General features: G+C 41.5%; 1 protein-coding gene across 1 annotated transcript; it reads left to right on the forward strand.

Moving 5' to 3' along the window:
- Nucleotides 1-608: 608 nt before the first annotated feature.
- Nucleotides 609-17,526, forward strand: LOC307037209 (uncharacterized protein; the record flags this gene model as incomplete). The annotated part of the gene is made up of 4 exons (XM_079677986.1): nt 609-838; nt 16,670-16,707; nt 17,086-17,208; nt 17,417-17,526. The coding sequence occupies 4 exons, from the start codon at nt 609-611 to the stop codon at nt 17,524-17,526; spliced, it is 501 nt and encodes a 166-aa protein (XP_079534112.1).
- Between the last annotated feature and the right edge of the window lie 392 nt (nt 17,527-17,918).

Here is a 17,918-nt window from a genome sequence, read left to right on the forward strand (position 1 = left end):
CGGGATAACAAATCCCTGAAGGCCTCCTTCTTCAGTCGGACGGCTTCCCTGACCACCGGTGTCCACCAGGAGGTTCAAGGGTTACCGCCCCTTGAGGCACCTAGGACCTTGAGACCACAGCTCCCAAACCTCCACAGGAATGCCCGAAAAGCTCCGCCGGAGGTGTGAGTTGAAGGCCTCCTGAACTTTGGCCTCCTCCAGACGTTCCCAGTTCACCCGAACTACACGTTTGTCCGACATCATACAATTTAAAATAAAAACAAAAATTGTGGCTTGATATTGAATAAGAACCGGTAAGAACATGTTTTTATGAACCGCACAGCTTCCGGTCTACCAAGACCCGACGGACAAAACGTGGCGTATCATATGCACGCAAAACTCGGCATCAGATCTCAATGGGAATGGTTAGCGTATCATATGCATGCAAAATCGGACTTCTGCGTATCTATTGCACACATTTCCAATGTGTAAAGTCGTGTCATTTGTACGCTGACTGAAGAGAGTGGGTTTGTTTATTTGCAGCCGCCCTGTCACGCAGCAGCGGGGCAGAGGTTCTCTGCCAAGCCTGCTGCCTGCTGGGAGCAGATGGGCTGCCACGCTCCGCCACCATGGTCATCGCCAGGGGGAAGTCCTGGCGGACAGACCTGGGCGGTGGATTTCCATGGACGCCGGACCCGGAAGTGCCCGACAATGAGAAGTCCTTGTCATCCTCCTCCCCGGCAAACGAAGCCATCCGCCCAGCTGGAATGGCAAACGTTAATGATGCTGCCTCGGCCATATCCTGGTCCCCCAAACACTCGAATCGGCGCCCGCTATTAAGCCAGGGCACGAAGGACAGGTATGATAACTTCTTTCTTCTTCTTTCAAACGTTTTACTTTCTTTGAGGTGTTGTCCTGCTCGCTGAAGAGAAAAGGATGACAGGATCAGGAGGCGTGGCCGCTTTATATACTGTGTGCATTCAGGTAGGCTCGCCCTGATTGGCCGGCTACGTTTATAAAAACTCAGTGTGTGAATGCTAGCATAGCATGGTTGAGAGTAGTACCCATAGAGTCCAGTAGAGGGGCGGAGCCTGTCTGAGATATAACCATGGGCGTAGGAAGCATCCTGAATGTGGGGGGGACATTTTTAACGGGGGTGTGGGCAGGGCTCGACATTAAGGACTGCCCGATGGCCCGGGGCCATCTAGTATTTAGCTCGGGCAATGAAGCCTCACCTGCTGGTTGCCCGATCGGGCAATCTATTATGCCAGTATCATGCAGCTCGCGGATCCAGGAATGAGTGACCCGACAGCAAAACTAAACATATCTATAACTAGTTTAGGTAGTTTGAGAGGTAATTAAAATAGCTACGAGTGATATTCTAACCTTAAGTGTGTGTTTTGTTCCGCTCACCGCTGCATGTGATCATGCAGAGCTGCGTGTCGACTCGTCAGCAGCAGCTGATCTCTCTCTCCCGTCAGATTAGACTTCACTCGCGTTTATGTCCATATCGATCAGATCCAGTTGGTTCTAGCTAATGATATGACTACCTGCTTATTAAAAGACGCCGTGACCTAAACAATAAGTGTCGCTATGCAACTGGGTGAGGCTACAAAGTAAAGCGCAGCATTATGCATTTGTTTACATGCCCACCGGAACCCCGAGGCATTAGCAACAGATCAACGCACAATCAACACATACAGCACATCTCTTTCTCCACATTAAGTGTTACACATTAGAATTGACTACTCTTGTCTGTCACATAAGTGGCGCAACTGAAGCGGTATTGTGCTAAAGGGAAATTATTTAGACCGGATATTTTGACCGAAGAGATTTAGATTTGCTTGCTAACGGGAACTCTGACGTCGCCATTGTGTGTGCTTCGCGGATGCACTCGGCTGCTCGGGTCTGCTCGGTCAGCTTCTGGATGAGGAGGCATTCCTTCGACCAACTTACAGATAACATTACAAACATTTTTAACAGGGGCCATAATAGTGTAAATAATGTTTGTTTTGGCAGTTATAACTGCATGTAATGTGTTCTACTTTTTTACATCTGGGAAGGCATTTGCCTTCATCAGATGGAAAGTGTCTTGACCAACAACTTAAGTATTTATTATAGCTATGAAGGGCATGCAAGCGAGCAAACACAAACAAGTGAAATGAAGAATACAATTGAAATTGTACAATATAATATTGTGTTTGTTCATCTTATAATTCAGTCTAGAGAATGCACCAGACAGCATCTAAGACCTGCAAAAATCTAAATGTTCTAGGGGGAGGCCCCCCAAACCCTTCGTGCGTCATTTCGTCCGAGCGCATTTTTCAGGGAAATCTCTATTGGGCTCAGGGCCATCTGTACATTAGCTTAGATGGCCCACATGACAAAATCCTTAATGTCATGCACTGGGTGTGGGGGTCCCCCACCACGAAAAAAAAAATAGATTTCCTGTATTCTGGTGCATTTTAACAGGTGGTTTGATACTTTTATGTGGCTATACTAGCATGAGGAAAATGATGGGTACATTTTGCAATTTCATCCAGTAGTAAAGAAAGGAAACATATTTGATTATTAATTCAGAGCCGTCTTTGAATTAATAGTAAGCAGTTTAAATGCCCATTTTTTGTACATTTATATACAACAATAAATATTTGTGAGTGCATTGAGAGATATTGTTGTGGAGAGTCATTTATACATCGCAAAATACATTTGTGAATCCTTCTGTGAGCATTTATTAATATTGAGACTGATCTGACTCCATACTGATGTTAAGTTTCACACTCGGACCTAGGAATGGTATCATTGACTTAAATGTTCAAATAAATGTTGCTCTTCTGTCTATATTGGTCATATGATGCCACTTGACTGCAATGTTTCCTGTTCAATATCCCCACTGATTTCCTTAAAATTCTGGGATGAGGGATCAATTTATTTATATATAATATAATCACAATTTACTCTAAACTTTCATTTCCCTTTCATCACTCACCTCAGCAATGAACCTCTCTCCACTGTCCCTGTGTTTTGCCTCTGACTCACTCTAAGCGCCTAGATGTCAAAAGAGGTGGTGAAGTGATAATTATTTATTGAGCAGTATACTCTTTCACATTGAATCATAACAAGTCATACTGAATGTAAATACAACTGACTATAAAGTAAGTCCCAGTCTGTGACATTTGACATTTTGAAGACTCAAAGCCCCAAACAGTAGGTAGAATATTAGCTAGTCTATGTAATGTGCACAGATAAGAAATATTTAACTGAATACTGGGATGGAAATTGCCTATAAGCACTTAGTAAAACATAAACACACACAAAAAGCTTCTGAATGATAAGAAGTATAATTAAAACATAATGCACATTACCATTTTGAGAGAGAGTACCGAAGTTAAAGAACTCAGAAAATAATCTCTTATCGAACTGAGGCTCCAGTAAAACACACTGACTGCGTCTCTACATGGACATCATGGTATTTACTTGAGCACAGAGAGATTGGGTTATTCATGTTCCCTGTTTACATGATAAATACTAGTAACCTGGCATTTCAATGCCTTTTCTCATCTAAACTATTCAGTATTTGTATCTCTCTATCATGACATAAAGATGAAACTCCTCTCCAGAAGTGAGACGCTTTTGCTGCCACCACCATCACTGTTAACTGATTAACTGCTACCAGCTGATAACTTACTTTCCTCTTCTTTTAAAAAAATGTTCTTATGTCCATGTTGTCTGGGGGAGAAAACATATCAAACCAAGAGATCGTCAGCTTTGATTTTCGCTGTATTAACAATGCCATTAACAACACTCCTTGAACATGCGCGCTATGGGAGAATCTGCCTTGGTACAAAGTAGCAGTGAAAACATGGTACGGAGTTTCATTGATTTGGGCATTCTCTCAATACGCAAGTGGAATAGATTTGATAGTGAAGCACTGACACAGCGCTCTACAAAGTGCGGCGAGTGGATAGACCGATTCACAGACTTTCCACATGGTAAAAGTGGGGGGGTCTAAACTAATCCTTTCAAAAAGTGGGGGGGACTTGTCCCACCCTCATATAATGGCTGCGATGCCCATGGATATAACATATTAAAAGACCAAAACCAACAATGAGTTAGTGTCTCAGAACTTTTAGACTTCATTATACAGCTGGTACTTAAACCCAAGCCCATTTGACTTTTAATACAGCTGACACATGTATAGTTTCTAGCGATGCTCTGATCGTTATCGGCCGATATTTAGTCTTAATAGTGTGATCGGTGCTCTCAATAAAGGCCGATCTGGAATCCATCGATCTGATTGATTATTAGCGGAGCAAATTATCAAAATAGTATGGAGGAAACATATTTTTGTTTGGATTACTGGTCTAGGGGAAGCTCGCGAGTGTGTGTGTGTGTGTGTGTATACGTGTGTGTGTTTGTGTATTTTTGCGTTTGTGTGTATTGTGTTTGTTTCCCGGGGAAAAAAATCACGAGAAACACCGGCTGTTGTTATGCCTGCTGTGACGTTAAGTTACTCCGTTCTCCGCTTGTAATTATGACATTACAAGCTTTAGAGTTGTATTTATCATCTGAATTTGCCGAAACAAGTTTAATATTCTGAAAGCCAAGAATTGTGTATTTGAAATCAAATTAAAACAAACTGTAACGGACCCTGCCCTGTTATCTATGATTACTATACGCCACATTCATAATTCCAGCCGGAGGGAGGGAAAGCGGCGCTGCGGAACAGCAGAGTGGCGAATGAGAGCTTTCATCTTCCCTTTTTTTACATATATCCACGTTTATTTTTAAATGAGCCACTGCGACTTCCGAGTGATTTCGATAGAGCGGGTCACATATAGCAATATCCTGTAAAATGATGTGAAAACATGAATAAAACTGCACATCTTCAGATGTTATACATACATAAGTGTCCTACTCTAATAATAAAAAGTATAAATTGTTGTGTTAACACTTTAAACTTGACAGTTTTTTAACCCGCAGTGGTTAAAGCAAGTTATTGAATTATATTTTTAATATGTTATATTTGATGAAAAGAATATTAAGAGTACATAAAAATAGGGGGAAAGTAAAAGGTCAATGATAGAAATATAGAATATAACAAATCAAGAAGATACTGTAAGTGATCTCTACAATAAAACAGTTTTTATTTTAAACATTAAAGAATACTTTAGGTTAAGGTCTTCTTTTAAATAAGAAAAAAGCTTTGGGGGTATCAACAGATAAATATTAAGCCTGACAAAGTTCTTAACGTCTAACATATTGCTTTCCTGCAATGTTAACTATGTTGAAGCACTTATTTGAACTGATATTATACATATGAATTATACTCTTATGTATGTAGATAGTAAAGAAATGTGCAGAATTTGACAGTTTTATGGTGGAGGTATACACACATATTGATAGATGTCTTGTAATGCACTGTTGAGGAACCTGTGACCCAAAATCTTGAAGCTTGAAGATTAATTACGGGGTTTTTCAAGCAAAGGGGCAGTAGTCCCACACGATAGCTGAGGATTATAGGTAGAGTAGTGTCTTCGGCCATCCTAAACTCCAAAATGTTTTTCGTATTTTATATCGCATTAACACCATATCCCAACGTGCATTGCTAAAACATCCAATCACCAAGCTTAAACCATAGCTGAGGATCTTCGGTAATCAGTTCAGTGGGTGTGTATCGCAATTATGCTCGAAATGTCCCTTATAGGCCTACGTCTTGTTTCCGGTTATTTTATTTGGAAATTCAGTTCTTGAAGGACGCCAAAAAAGCCAGAGATTATAGAATTAAACAAATAAATAAAAACAAGGATAGTTGTTTGTTATTGTTGAGTAAATAACAGTGTGTTATTTAGAAAAGAATAACAAATTAGAAGGAAAAAAAGATAAAAAAAATACAGATTTCAGTATTCTGAGGCTCTGAGCCCCATTTATTTTCATCGCGGACAGCAAAAAAAGTACGACATTATACGATTTAAAATAAAAACAAAAATCGTGGCTTGATATTGAGTAAGAACATTTTTTTCTGAACCACACAGCTTCCGGTCTTCCAAGACCCGACAGGAAAAAAATACGTGTTGCAGGTACGAAACAGAAATACATTGCTTTTAAAATTGTTCTGTGTGAGACGAAAAAAAAGGGGAAATCATGTTGGTGAACACGAATCGATAGATTAAATGTTGTGAGTAGTTATATTCATACCACTTCAATCACATTAGTATGCATAAAAAGTGAAAGGGGGGCCCGCCCCCAATTATGCTAATGAGCTAAGTCCCGCCTCCCTTTGTTCGAGGTGGATGTCACACCTAGATGTGATATCACACCTGGGTGTGAGATCCTTTGATGTGAGGGGTGAGGTGTCATCACATGTAGGTGTGAAATGCCCCCCTGTGTAGCGCTTTTGTTGTCTAATCCTTTGATGTGAGGGTTGAGGTGTTATAACAGGCAGGTGTGATTTCACACCGGCATGTTATAAGCCTCCGATGTTAATCTAGGTGTTGATTAAGGCAGTCTCTTTGAAGTTGTGCGTGAGACTGTCTCGCCCCCGTCCCCTCACAGCCCTTTGTTGTCTAATCTAATTAGCCTTTGATGTCTGTCCTTTGATGTGAGGGTTGAGGTGTTATAACAGGCAGGTGTGATTTCGCACCGGCATGTTATAAGCCTCTGATGTTAATCTAGGTGTTGATTAAGGCAGTCTCTTTGAAGTTGTGCGTGAGACTGTCTCGCCCCCGTCCCCTCAAACCCCCGGCCTCTCCCCCTTTCTCCACCCCTTCCTGTCACACGCTGTGAGGCCAGAAGATAGTGGGGGTGGAGTTAGGTGAAAAAAAAAGAAATCCATGCAGACTAAATAAAAAGAGGCAAAGAGACGCATCGATATGGGTTTAATCAGCGAGACGCCTGTGACAACTTACCGCCATCCGTCGGGAGAGCCAATCAAGAAACGGATGCAGTCTATGTGCCGGGTTCAGACGCGTCCAGCCGAACATCTGTGCACAAATGTATCTCGTGCCCTCATTGGTCATGTGCGCGTTCATGTGCGTTTGTGGAAAGCTTTCACCTAACTCCTATTCAGACATTGATACATTTGAAGAGAGTTTAAAATGCAAGATTGTGGTGTTTTACCGAGGCGATGAAGATCGTGCCCACTGTAAATTCCAGACAGACGGTCCCAAACGAGACAAAACTGTGTTTTTGTTCCTCTTCAAAAACCATTACTATGGGATTAAAAACTTGAGCTACAGCTCGCAGTGGTCACACACCTGTACTGGTCATTGTTTTGTCTGCCTTGACCCCTCATGTACTCTGGAAGAGTTTAAACCCGTCTTTTGTAAAGACTGTAACAAAACGTGCCGTACGGTCGGCTGTCACTCTCGGCATAAAGAACAGACACAGAGATCATCAGACATTGCCAGTAACAGCGATTTACACAAAAAGTGTGTAGATTGTCAACGTTCTTACTACATCCCCACAAGTAGTGGAGATAAAACACACAAATGTGCGGTGAAAAAATGTAAAACATGCAAGGAAAAATTACCCTCTGCTTCTACAGGTGAGTGTGAAAAAACAACTGTGTTACATCGGAGTGTTACCCAAAGAGACCCAACTTAATAATTTTCTCAGCACCATACTCTACAGGGGAAAATGTATATTTTATCCACTTTAAGCTGCAGGAGGACTATTGATGGTAAATGGTAAATGGTAAATGGACTGTACTTATATAGCGCTTTATCCAGTCTTTAAGACCCCTCAAAGCGCTTTACATACAACATGTCATTCACCCATTCACACCCATTCATACAGAGCAGTGTACCTTACTCTATAGGACCTAACATTCATACAGATGGAGCGATTCATTTCGGACAGTTTGAAACGCGAGGGCCGTGATTGGTACGTGATCTGCCCTCGCTCAAGGGAAAACCTCCAGCTTGACTTGAGACCGCCCCCGTGATAGATAAATGTATTTATAATGAAGCCAGCTGCAATGGATCATTGATCCACCAGGAGGTGCAGTGGGGTTTCACACTGGAGCTCATGTGAAATAAAGTCAGATACAGTACGCTGGATGTACAGCGGAACTTTGTTAAGATCCATATGTCACGGATATCATACTCTGTGCTAAATAAGAGACATGTAATCATTTACAAAACATCAACATGTTGTTATTTAACAAAATAATTTTGTTATTCGAAAAAAACGAACGGGAGGAAATGCAGCCCGGCTCTCGATTTTTAATCCTAATTTAATCATCATCTTCACCACGATCATTTATGTTTATGTTCGCCGAATTGACATGAAATCACTGACACATATGAATATACTGTATTCAACGTCATTAAAACGTTATTAACGTTCCTAAACTCAGTAATTCACCAAAAATATGTATATTTTAATGGAGTTTCGTCGGTCGATCAGGATCCCAAAGTGTAGCGGAGGGATCCTCATCTGGATGAAGGGTGTTATTTTCCCCATAAAGAAGAAGTAGCTGCAAATTATCCCGCTTATTACATGGTCACATTCTCAACAAAGTAACGACATGACTCCCAATATTAATTTAAATGCTTTTATGGATTTAGAAAATGTTTTTATTGATTTAAAAAATAGTTGTATGTATTGATTTAAATTCACATGCATCCGCTAAGAAAAATAGTCCGTTGTTACAGTTTTTTAAACAGTCTGAATAAAACGGCAGCTCTCAGCTGTGTATTTACACAACTAATGGCCCATCAACCACAGCTCTCTCCCCCCCTCCCCCCCTGATCTTTCTTCTCCAGCAGCTAAATTAACAGTAGGTTACTCTGAGTGACCATAGACTGTATGTGACGAGCTTACAGTTAGTGACGTAACAACACCATAAAAGCTGGTGGGTTGAAAGCAATACGGGAGGTAAAAATAACTACAATAATTGTGACTTATTTATTGTGGCTTTTATGTTTTTAGGTATAACATTTTATGTAATTCAGGCTTATAGTTCACCCTTCTCTAAAAGCCTTCAACAATGACAATATTCATTGTAATTTAATAAATCCTTCCAACACACATTGTAAAAAATAGCCTACTGTAAGTTAAGAAATCATTTCAATATGTACATCTTCTGATGTAACAACAATAACATTATAAATAGTAACATAGCTGAACATGGTATTGCACATTTAGCTTTGAGTGTTACTGACCTGAGATGTTTTTATTACATGAATTAAGGTGACTGAGGCTTTTTAACATACAGGGATGCAAACTCATCAGGTATGAAAAAGGTGACAAGGATCCGAGCCCCCGGCTCCCCCACCCCACGGAATGACAGAGGATTTTAGCAGTCAGAACAACTAAAGCAGCAGTGTTAATAATAACAGAAACGCCAAAGAGTCACATAATAGAAATATATAAAAGCATTTATTTCAAATTGTGGAGCAGTCAGTTTATAATTTTGGCAGCACAGATAGTGACAATGTATGCTACCTAGCTAGCTCAACGATTCCTGAAAATAATATTGCTAGAATTTTTTTTTATTGATTTAAAAAATAGTCTTATGTATTGATTTAAAAAATAGTTGCATGTATTGATTTAAATTGACATGCATCCGCTAAGAAAAATAGTCCGTTGTTACAGTTTTTTAAACAGTCTGAATGAAACGGCAGCTCTCAGCTGTGTATTTACACAACTAATGGCCCATCAACCACAGCTCTCTCCCCCCTCCCCCCTTGATCTTTCTTCTCCAGCAGCTAAATTAACGGTAGGTTACTCTGAGTGACAAGCTTACAGTTAGACACAACACTGTCATTGCAAGTGACCCTCAGTTAGTTGACTTTTATGTTCAACTGCTAAATTCGTTACTGATAAAAAAAGGGCTTCTACTGTACCTAGTTACCTTAACACTAGAACCGCCAGAGGTTTTTGTATAGGCCTACCTAAACCCGTTAAATCCCGCTATTAGAATGCAATTTTTAACAACATAGGGTGCTACATAACATACTTTCAGGAAAAGTCAGGGACTGGGAGACTTTAATATTTTATTGAAAAAAAGTTACATTGCACACACACAACAACACATCACACAAATTGACCCGATTGGCGGTTCTAGTATTAAATAAACTCACTAATTAATGAAACCAGTTCAATACGCATTATTCTTATTCTTATCATTCTTTATGAGCGCAGAAATAGTCTTAAAATCAGATCTGTTTTTTAAATGAAATCTGACGGCAGGCAGTTAGCTCTGATCACCTATGACAAATGCGCCGCACCTAATCGCTGGCCATTCAGCCACAGACACTGTTCGAAATGGGGGGGGAGCTAGGAGGAGCTTGGCTCCCCCGAAGAGGGAGGGAGCTCCCCTGAAGGCTGACTTTGAGATAAATAGGGGGAGCCCAAAACAGTCGTGCATATTTGTGTCACACAGATTAGAAATGTTGAGTTTCTGTAAATAACAGTTCTTGAAATAAATAATAGTTATTGTTCATTACAGTTTCTGAATATTTTTTTTATATTTGTGAATATGTCTGGGTGTTGCCATCTGTATGTGGCGGCGCTGCATTCTTACTTACGTTGCTATGATTATGGCGGTGATGCCGGCACGGTATTTGAAATGTTCATATTGATATTTTTTTAACTCTGGCTGTGTAATAAAAAAATATGGCAAAACGAAAACAGCCAAGCGTCACAGCTTTTGGATTCACAAGCAAAGAAGCGAAGGAGTCTAAAAAGGACAACTTGAACGGAAAACAACTTTTAGTTGGCCGGCTGTAAGCGGCGTTAGGGTCGAGTTTGACAGCTCCACACCGAGGGAGAGGCCTGCCGATGCGGAACCTGAAGAGGCTTCAACAACGGCTGTTGTGTATTAGTAGAAAGAAATTAATGAAACAAGGGACAGAGGATACGGATACTCAACTCTTTACTGTTCGTCATGCTTAACTGCCACAGCATCAACTCCCGGGCTTACTCTTCTTCTCTCAACATTGTATGTATACTCTGGTTACACTGCGACCCCTATTGGCAGGAGTATATTAGAACACAACATTTCCCCCCTTCTTAAAAAGAGTTACTTCTCCCCTTGAACAGCATGCATAACATTAGCATTTTAAACAGACACTTACGTAGTAACCATGAAACCATCTGTAATGATAATAACTTCACATATCACAATATGCAGAACATTTTCAAACATTAATTCAACCACAGTTTAAGTGACATAGTCCTCAATCCAAACAGGCTGCTTTCTGATTCGCTGGTTCCTGCTCTGAGCACCATGCACTGTAGCTGGCTCAGCAGGCCTCACTTCTTCTGATGGAGGAGTGAATGTTTCTGGAAGCACCGACAGGTGTGAAGCATCCCAGGTTTTTCCATTATCAAGTGTGTAACTGTGAGGTCCTTTCTGCTTGGTCACTTTCAGAGGCTCACTGAACTTTGGCTTTCCCTTTTTGACATGCAGCGGGTTTCTCACACGCACCAGGCTTCCCGGATGTATTTTGGGAATCTTGGCATTTCTTTTTGCATCAGAATATGTTGTCATGTGCCACTGTTTCTTTTCCACTCTGTCTCTCAGTTCCTGATCCTGAGTATCCGTAAGCTGTGGCAGGATTGAGAGTTTGGTTCGCATTTTTCTTCCATACATGAGCTGGAACGGAGATGTCCCTGTAGTGGCGTGAGGTGTAGCTCTGTAGACCTGAAGAAACTCAGCAACGTGAGCTTTCCACGGAGCGTTCTCTCTCTGTGCCGTGAGAATGCTTTCCTTCAGCACTCTATTTAGCCTCTCCACCGCTCCATTTCCTTCTGGATGGTAGATTGTAGTCCTGATGTGTTGGATGTCTCTTTCTTCTAGGAAAAAGGCGAGTTCTGAGGATGTGAATTGTGGACCGTTATCTGTCACCACAGACACAGGGTTCCCTTTTTGGCTGAACACTGATCTCATGAAGGTGATCACTGTTGCAGTAGTGCATCTTGGGGCAAAACACACTTCTGGCCATTTTGAATAGTAGTCAGTCATAGTAATAGCAAACTTACAGTCCACCGGACCAGTCTCAAATGGGCCCACGATGTCGAGGGCAAGCTTTTGCCATGGAGCCTGAGGCAGAGGGACTGGTGTCATAGGTGCAGGGTTAGTTTTAGCTGTTTTATCATTCATCTGGCAGGACACACAGGCGGCGATAACCGATTGTACCAGTGCATCCATTTTAGGCCACCAATACAAGTCTCTGAGTCTCTGTTTTGTGCGTACAATGCCTTGGTGGCTCTCGTGTGCTAAGGATACCATGTGTGAGTGTAGCTTTACTGGAACAACTAACCTGTGACTCCCTCTCAGAATGAGTTGTTCATGTGCAGAAAGTTCATTTCTCACCTGGTAGTACGGCAACATGTTAGCAGGCAGGCCTTTGGATGAAGCTGGCCACCCGTCTGTCATGTAGTTGCGTAGCTGACGTAACTCTGGACAGGAAGTGCAGGCATCTGTGAAGTCAGACGAGGGAACAGCAGTCAGCAGGGCAGAGACAGCAGCAACCATCTCTGGTTCCGTGTCTGAGGTGCAGTCCTGTCCGTGTGGCAGTGGCAGGCGGGAAAGGCAATCTGCTGCATGGTTCTGAGCACCGGGTCTGTAGACAATATCATAGTTGAAGCAGAGTAGCCTGGCCGACCAGCGTGCTACTCTCATACCAGCTCTCCCCATGCCTTTTGTAGCCAAGAGTGTGGTCAAAGCTTGGTGATCAGTCCTTAAGGTGAACTTTGTTCCCCACAAGTAGGTTCTCCAACGCTCTGCAGCCCACACACAGGCCAAAGCTTCTTTTTCTACCACAGAGTACTTTCTCTCTGCAGCACTAAGAGAGCGCGAAGCAAATGCCACTGTTCTTTCAGTGTTGTCACGATGTATCTGTGTCAGCACCCCACCTATGCCATAGTCTGAGGCATCTGTAGACACTATGGTGGGCCGTGACGGGTCAAAAAGAGCGAGTGATGAACTGTCTGTGATGAGTAGTTTAACCTGCTGAAAACTACTCTGTGCCTCATCAGTCCATGTGAATGTAGCTCTGCGTAGCACATCTCTCATTGGTTCCACCACAGTTGCATAGTTCTGTATGAACTTGGAGTACCACGATGTTAGGCCAAGAAAAGACCTGAGAGTCACTGGATCACTGGGTGATGGAGCATCCCGAATAGCTGCAATGTGGTCATCATTTGGCAGCAGACCTTCCTTGCTTATGCTGTGTCCTAGATACGTTAGTTTGTCCTGGTAGAATTTGCATTTATCTGTGTTGAGACTTAATCCAGCTTCCTGCAGTCGGTACAGTACTGCTTTCAGGCGGGTTTCATGCTCAGCACGGCATGAGGAGTAAATGATGATATCATCCAGATATGCCTGCACTCCAGGTAAATCTTTCAGCACCATGGACATCATCTTCTGAAATGCTGAGGGTGCTGATGCTAGCCCATAGCAAACTCGCTTGTACCTGAAAAGTCCCTCGTGAGTAATGAAAGCAGTCAGATCTCTGCTGTCCTCATGCAGTGGAAGCTGGTAGTATGCATTAGCCAGGTCGAGGGTTGAGAATATGGTAGCTCCTCTGAGTTCTGAGAAGAGCTCCTCCATGTGTGGAATGGGGTAGCAATCCATTATGACGGCCTTGTTAGGCTCCCTGAGGTCTGTACACATCCTTATTTTAGATGAGTTCTTTCGTTGAGTCACAACGATCGGTGATACCCAGGGAGAGGCAATGATGTCAGCATCAAGAAGGCGCTTTAACTCTGCAGAAACAGCATCTCTGACTGAGAATGGAAGCCTTCTCAATTTCTGCTGCACAGGCTTCACCTCATCTTTCACTCTTACTTTGTGTACTACGTTCCTAACACAGCCCATAGGTAAAACTGTATTAACAGGTGCAGATGCAGTAGGTGTCGGTGTAGTAGGAGTTGCAGGTGGGGTTGTTATCTCTCTGACTGTGTGCTCTGACTTCAGTACCACTCTGTTTCTCATGATGACCATTTCCAGTGCCTCAAACAGGTCGAGGCCCAGCAGTATTGAACCTGACTTCACAATGAAAAGGGTAGCTGAGGCAGTATTTCCGTCATGGAATGCACGTAAATGCAGTTTCCCTAGTACTGGGATTCTCTGTCTTGAGTATGTGACTAGAGGAACCTTTGTAGGTTTCAGTGGTATGTGACTGAAATAGGTCTCGTACACATGAGCCGGCAGCAGTGACACTGAAGAACCAGTATCTACTATCATCTCAAATGACTGGTTAGCAGGAGAAAGTCCCAAATCTACAGTGCACATTATTTTCTTCTCTTTTGGGGCAGAATTATTCAGCAATAAAACAGTCAGTTCTGGAATAAAGACCTCCCTCACTTCACGTTTTTGTTCTGAACGACACACTTTGGCAAAATGCCCAGTTTTTCCACAGGATTTGCATATTTTGTTTGTAGCAGGGCATTGTGTGGAATTGGCCATATGTTTATCTGAATCACATCTGTAACATCTTCGTGCTTGCTCAGACTTTCTCTCACCTTGCCTTTGTTTACTTGCAGCGGGACGTTTTTGTTCCCATTTTGGCGCGCTGATCTCTCTCACAGGTACTTCACTGTTGGAGAACTCGGCCACGTTGCGCGCCGCCATTTCCACCTGATTTGCAATCTGAATGGCTTTATCCAGTGTCAGTTTGTCTTCTAGCAGCAAGCGTTCACGTATGCGTCCACTGTAGGCTTTTTCCACGATCTGATCACGCAGCATATCCTGTTCTGCATTTCCAAATTCACAAAAAACGAGCATTTCACGTAGCGCAGAGACGTACTGTGCAATTGTTTCATCATGTCTCTGGGCTCGTTGGCGGAACCTGTGTCTCTCCGCAATTACGTTTACCTTCGGCACGAAATGCGCCCGTAGTGCAGCCACGGCATGGTTGTATGTAGTTCCCGTTTCAGTCAATGTGTAGAATATCCTCTGTGCTTCGGTTCCGACGCTGTGTAGCAGCGTTGCACGTATACGGGTATCCGGCCACTTGGCTCCTTCCACGTCGATCACTAGCAGATAGTTTTCGAACATTTTTAGCCATGTTCCAAATGGCATAGTAGGTTCTCCCGGACACTGAAGAAAGGTGGGAGGTAAAGGAGTAGAAGCCACGGCCATCCTCGTCGCCAATTTGTTGTGTATTAGTAGAAAGAAATTAATGAAACAAGGGACAGAGGATACGGGTACTCAACTCTTTACTGTTCGTCATGCTTAACTGCCACAGCATCAACTCCCGGGCTTACTCTTCTTCTCTCAACATTGTATGTATACTCTGGTTACACTGCGCCCCCTATTGGCAGGAGTATATTAGAACACAACAACGGCCACATCCGCCGGCATAGTGACACCGTCTGTATTAGTAGAAGAGTGTTTTTATAGCAATTGATCGCACCCGCGCTGCTGCGCCAGTCAACAGAGCATGACATATTTAGTAGCAGGATGTGCTCTGAAAAATAGGGCTCCCCGAAAGCAAATGGGTAATTCGAAAACTGACAGAGCTCCCTCTATACAAATCAAACTGTAGAAGGTGTGAAAGCACCTATTGTTTTAAATAATGGTCGGAATGTGACCTGTGAGCCTTCTGAATTACCGTGGGACAGCACATTCTAAACTAAAATGTTCAATCAATAAAGTAACATCTTATCTTATCTTAATAATATCTTCATATTAATAATAATAATAATAAATCATACAGTATGTGTCCGAAAGGGAGCAGGAGGAAGCAAACACAAAAATATACTGCATATTAAAGCAAACTATTGTAAAGGTTAAAGTATGAGCATAACAAATAAAGAAGTGTAATGTAAACATTTACATTATAATTATGATTATTTAATATATAAAGACTATATATTATTGAATTAAAAGATTAGATATACTTTAGTTGATCTAAAATATTGATGTGTTAAAATGCTCTTCAAAACACAACTGAAAGTCCATGAAACTTGTCTTTCTGTATTTGTGAATGAAGCGCCATCTCCTGGTTAAAACCTGAAATTGAAAATCTGGCAACGCCCTCTTGGAAAATAGTGGGAGGGCTTAACATTCCTCTATACTGGTCTTAGGCAGGTCGTAGGCAGGAAGCTGTAAGCTGGAGTCTGAAATTCAGTGCTCCATCTGTACACATTCACACACCGTTGGCCATGCCATCGGGAGCAACTCAGGGTTAAGTATCTTGCCCAAGGATACATCGACATGTTGACTGCATGGGCTGGGATCGATCCCACAACCTTCTGGTTGAAAGACGACCGCACTCCCTCGCAGCCACAGTGATTAGTAATTGATAAGATTAGTTTTTTTTTTTAATGATTTGTGCTTGCTAAGGATGTCTCTTTTTAAGTTTTGTGAGACTGTTAACTACAAGGAAGTCTCTTTTTTTTAAGAGGGTATTCATATTAATTAAAAATATCTTATTTAGGTTTTAATATGATTGGTGATAACTAAGGATGTTTTCTTAAGTTGTATGGCTTGTGAACTAATGTTTAAGTACTTTATTAACTACATGGGAGTCTCTTTGAAGAGGGTAATAATAATTTTAAAAGATCTTAATGACCCCTTGATATTGTCTTTTGTTATTGTTTATTTACTTCACACAACTATAAGGAAGCCCAATATGAAGTTATGTGAGGGTGTATAGGGGTAATATTAGAATTTTGCTGTATGCATAAAAGAGACGTTTTTAAAAATGTGTTTCTGCTCCATTCACTCCAGGGCGGCTCCAGTGGAGCTGATCAGAACAAAGAAAGGCTGTAAGTTTACACTTAAAATACATAGAGTTAAGAGTGTGGAGGGAAATTAAATTACTCATTTTCAAACATACAACGCTTTGTCTACTGAAGATCAATGCAAGGGCAGAGTTTCACTCTGTAGGGGCACAAAAGAAGCATCGTTAATCACCTGGACAAAGGACTCTTTAAAGCAGAGATACCATATGCAGACACATACCTGAATATCAGCAGGAGAGGACTCTTTAAAGTAAATACATTATAAGGTTAAAATAAGATATATATGTGGTGGAATTAGTTTAAAACAGTCACCTTACACTTTAGTTGTCCTCTCTAAATTAGATTTAAGGTTTTTAAAATGATTAGTGTTAATTAAGGGCTATTGTTATTTTGTTTTATAAGGGGATAGGAGTTCAACTTTAAAAATCCACAGGATCATTCTAAGAAGAGTGAGAGGGCTAATGAGCCAGCACCATACTTCCTCTATGCGTTTTCTTGACCTGTATCTGATCTTGAAAAACTCTGGTAAGTACTTTTGTATTTTATTTTATAATATCATGTAATTAGTTAATGTTGCTTGGTGTGTGTTAACCAACATCTGTGCATCTGTTGTATTTATTTTGTAACAGCAATATGGCTCGTAATGATTTAGAAGCTTTGGGAAAAGTACGCCTCTATGTACAAATAATGTGGTGTAGATTTTTAATCAAATCTTTTTTTGTGTGTGTCTCAGTTCAGGAAAGTCTGAACCAAATACCAATTGGAATATTAGAGAGGATTAACTATTTTGGTGGAACCCCATATGATTCATTCCCTGTGGAAAGTGAGTATATATGTATTTAAAACTGTATGTGTTTGTATCTAGCTTATTTTTAAAATCAAATATGTGTTTTGCTCATGTGTAAAATATCCCAAATAATGTTTTATATACTTACTCTCTTGTTAAAAGGTGATGAAGTTTGCAGCGTAAGCCAGACATTAGTGTACCATCACAACGACATATCTACACAGCGTGAAAACCTCCCCTCTCTGGAGTTTACACACAGCCTACCTTCTATGACAAGTGCTGATCTAAGTTTGATCTTCAGTGATCCTCTCACACACCATCCCTCAAAGAGCCAGACAGACTCGTCCCCCTGTAACGCCCCCCTTCAACAGGTCTGATGCTAACCCCCAACACAACTAAGGAATTCGGCTTTTTTTCTCTTGCCAAGATACTTTTAGACACACTTTGA

This window comes from Notothenia rossii, assembly GCF_949606895.1.
Source record: "Notothenia rossii genome assembly, chromosome: 4".
NCBI classification, from domain to species: Eukaryota; Metazoa; Chordata; class Actinopteri; order Perciformes; family Nototheniidae; genus Notothenia; species Notothenia rossii.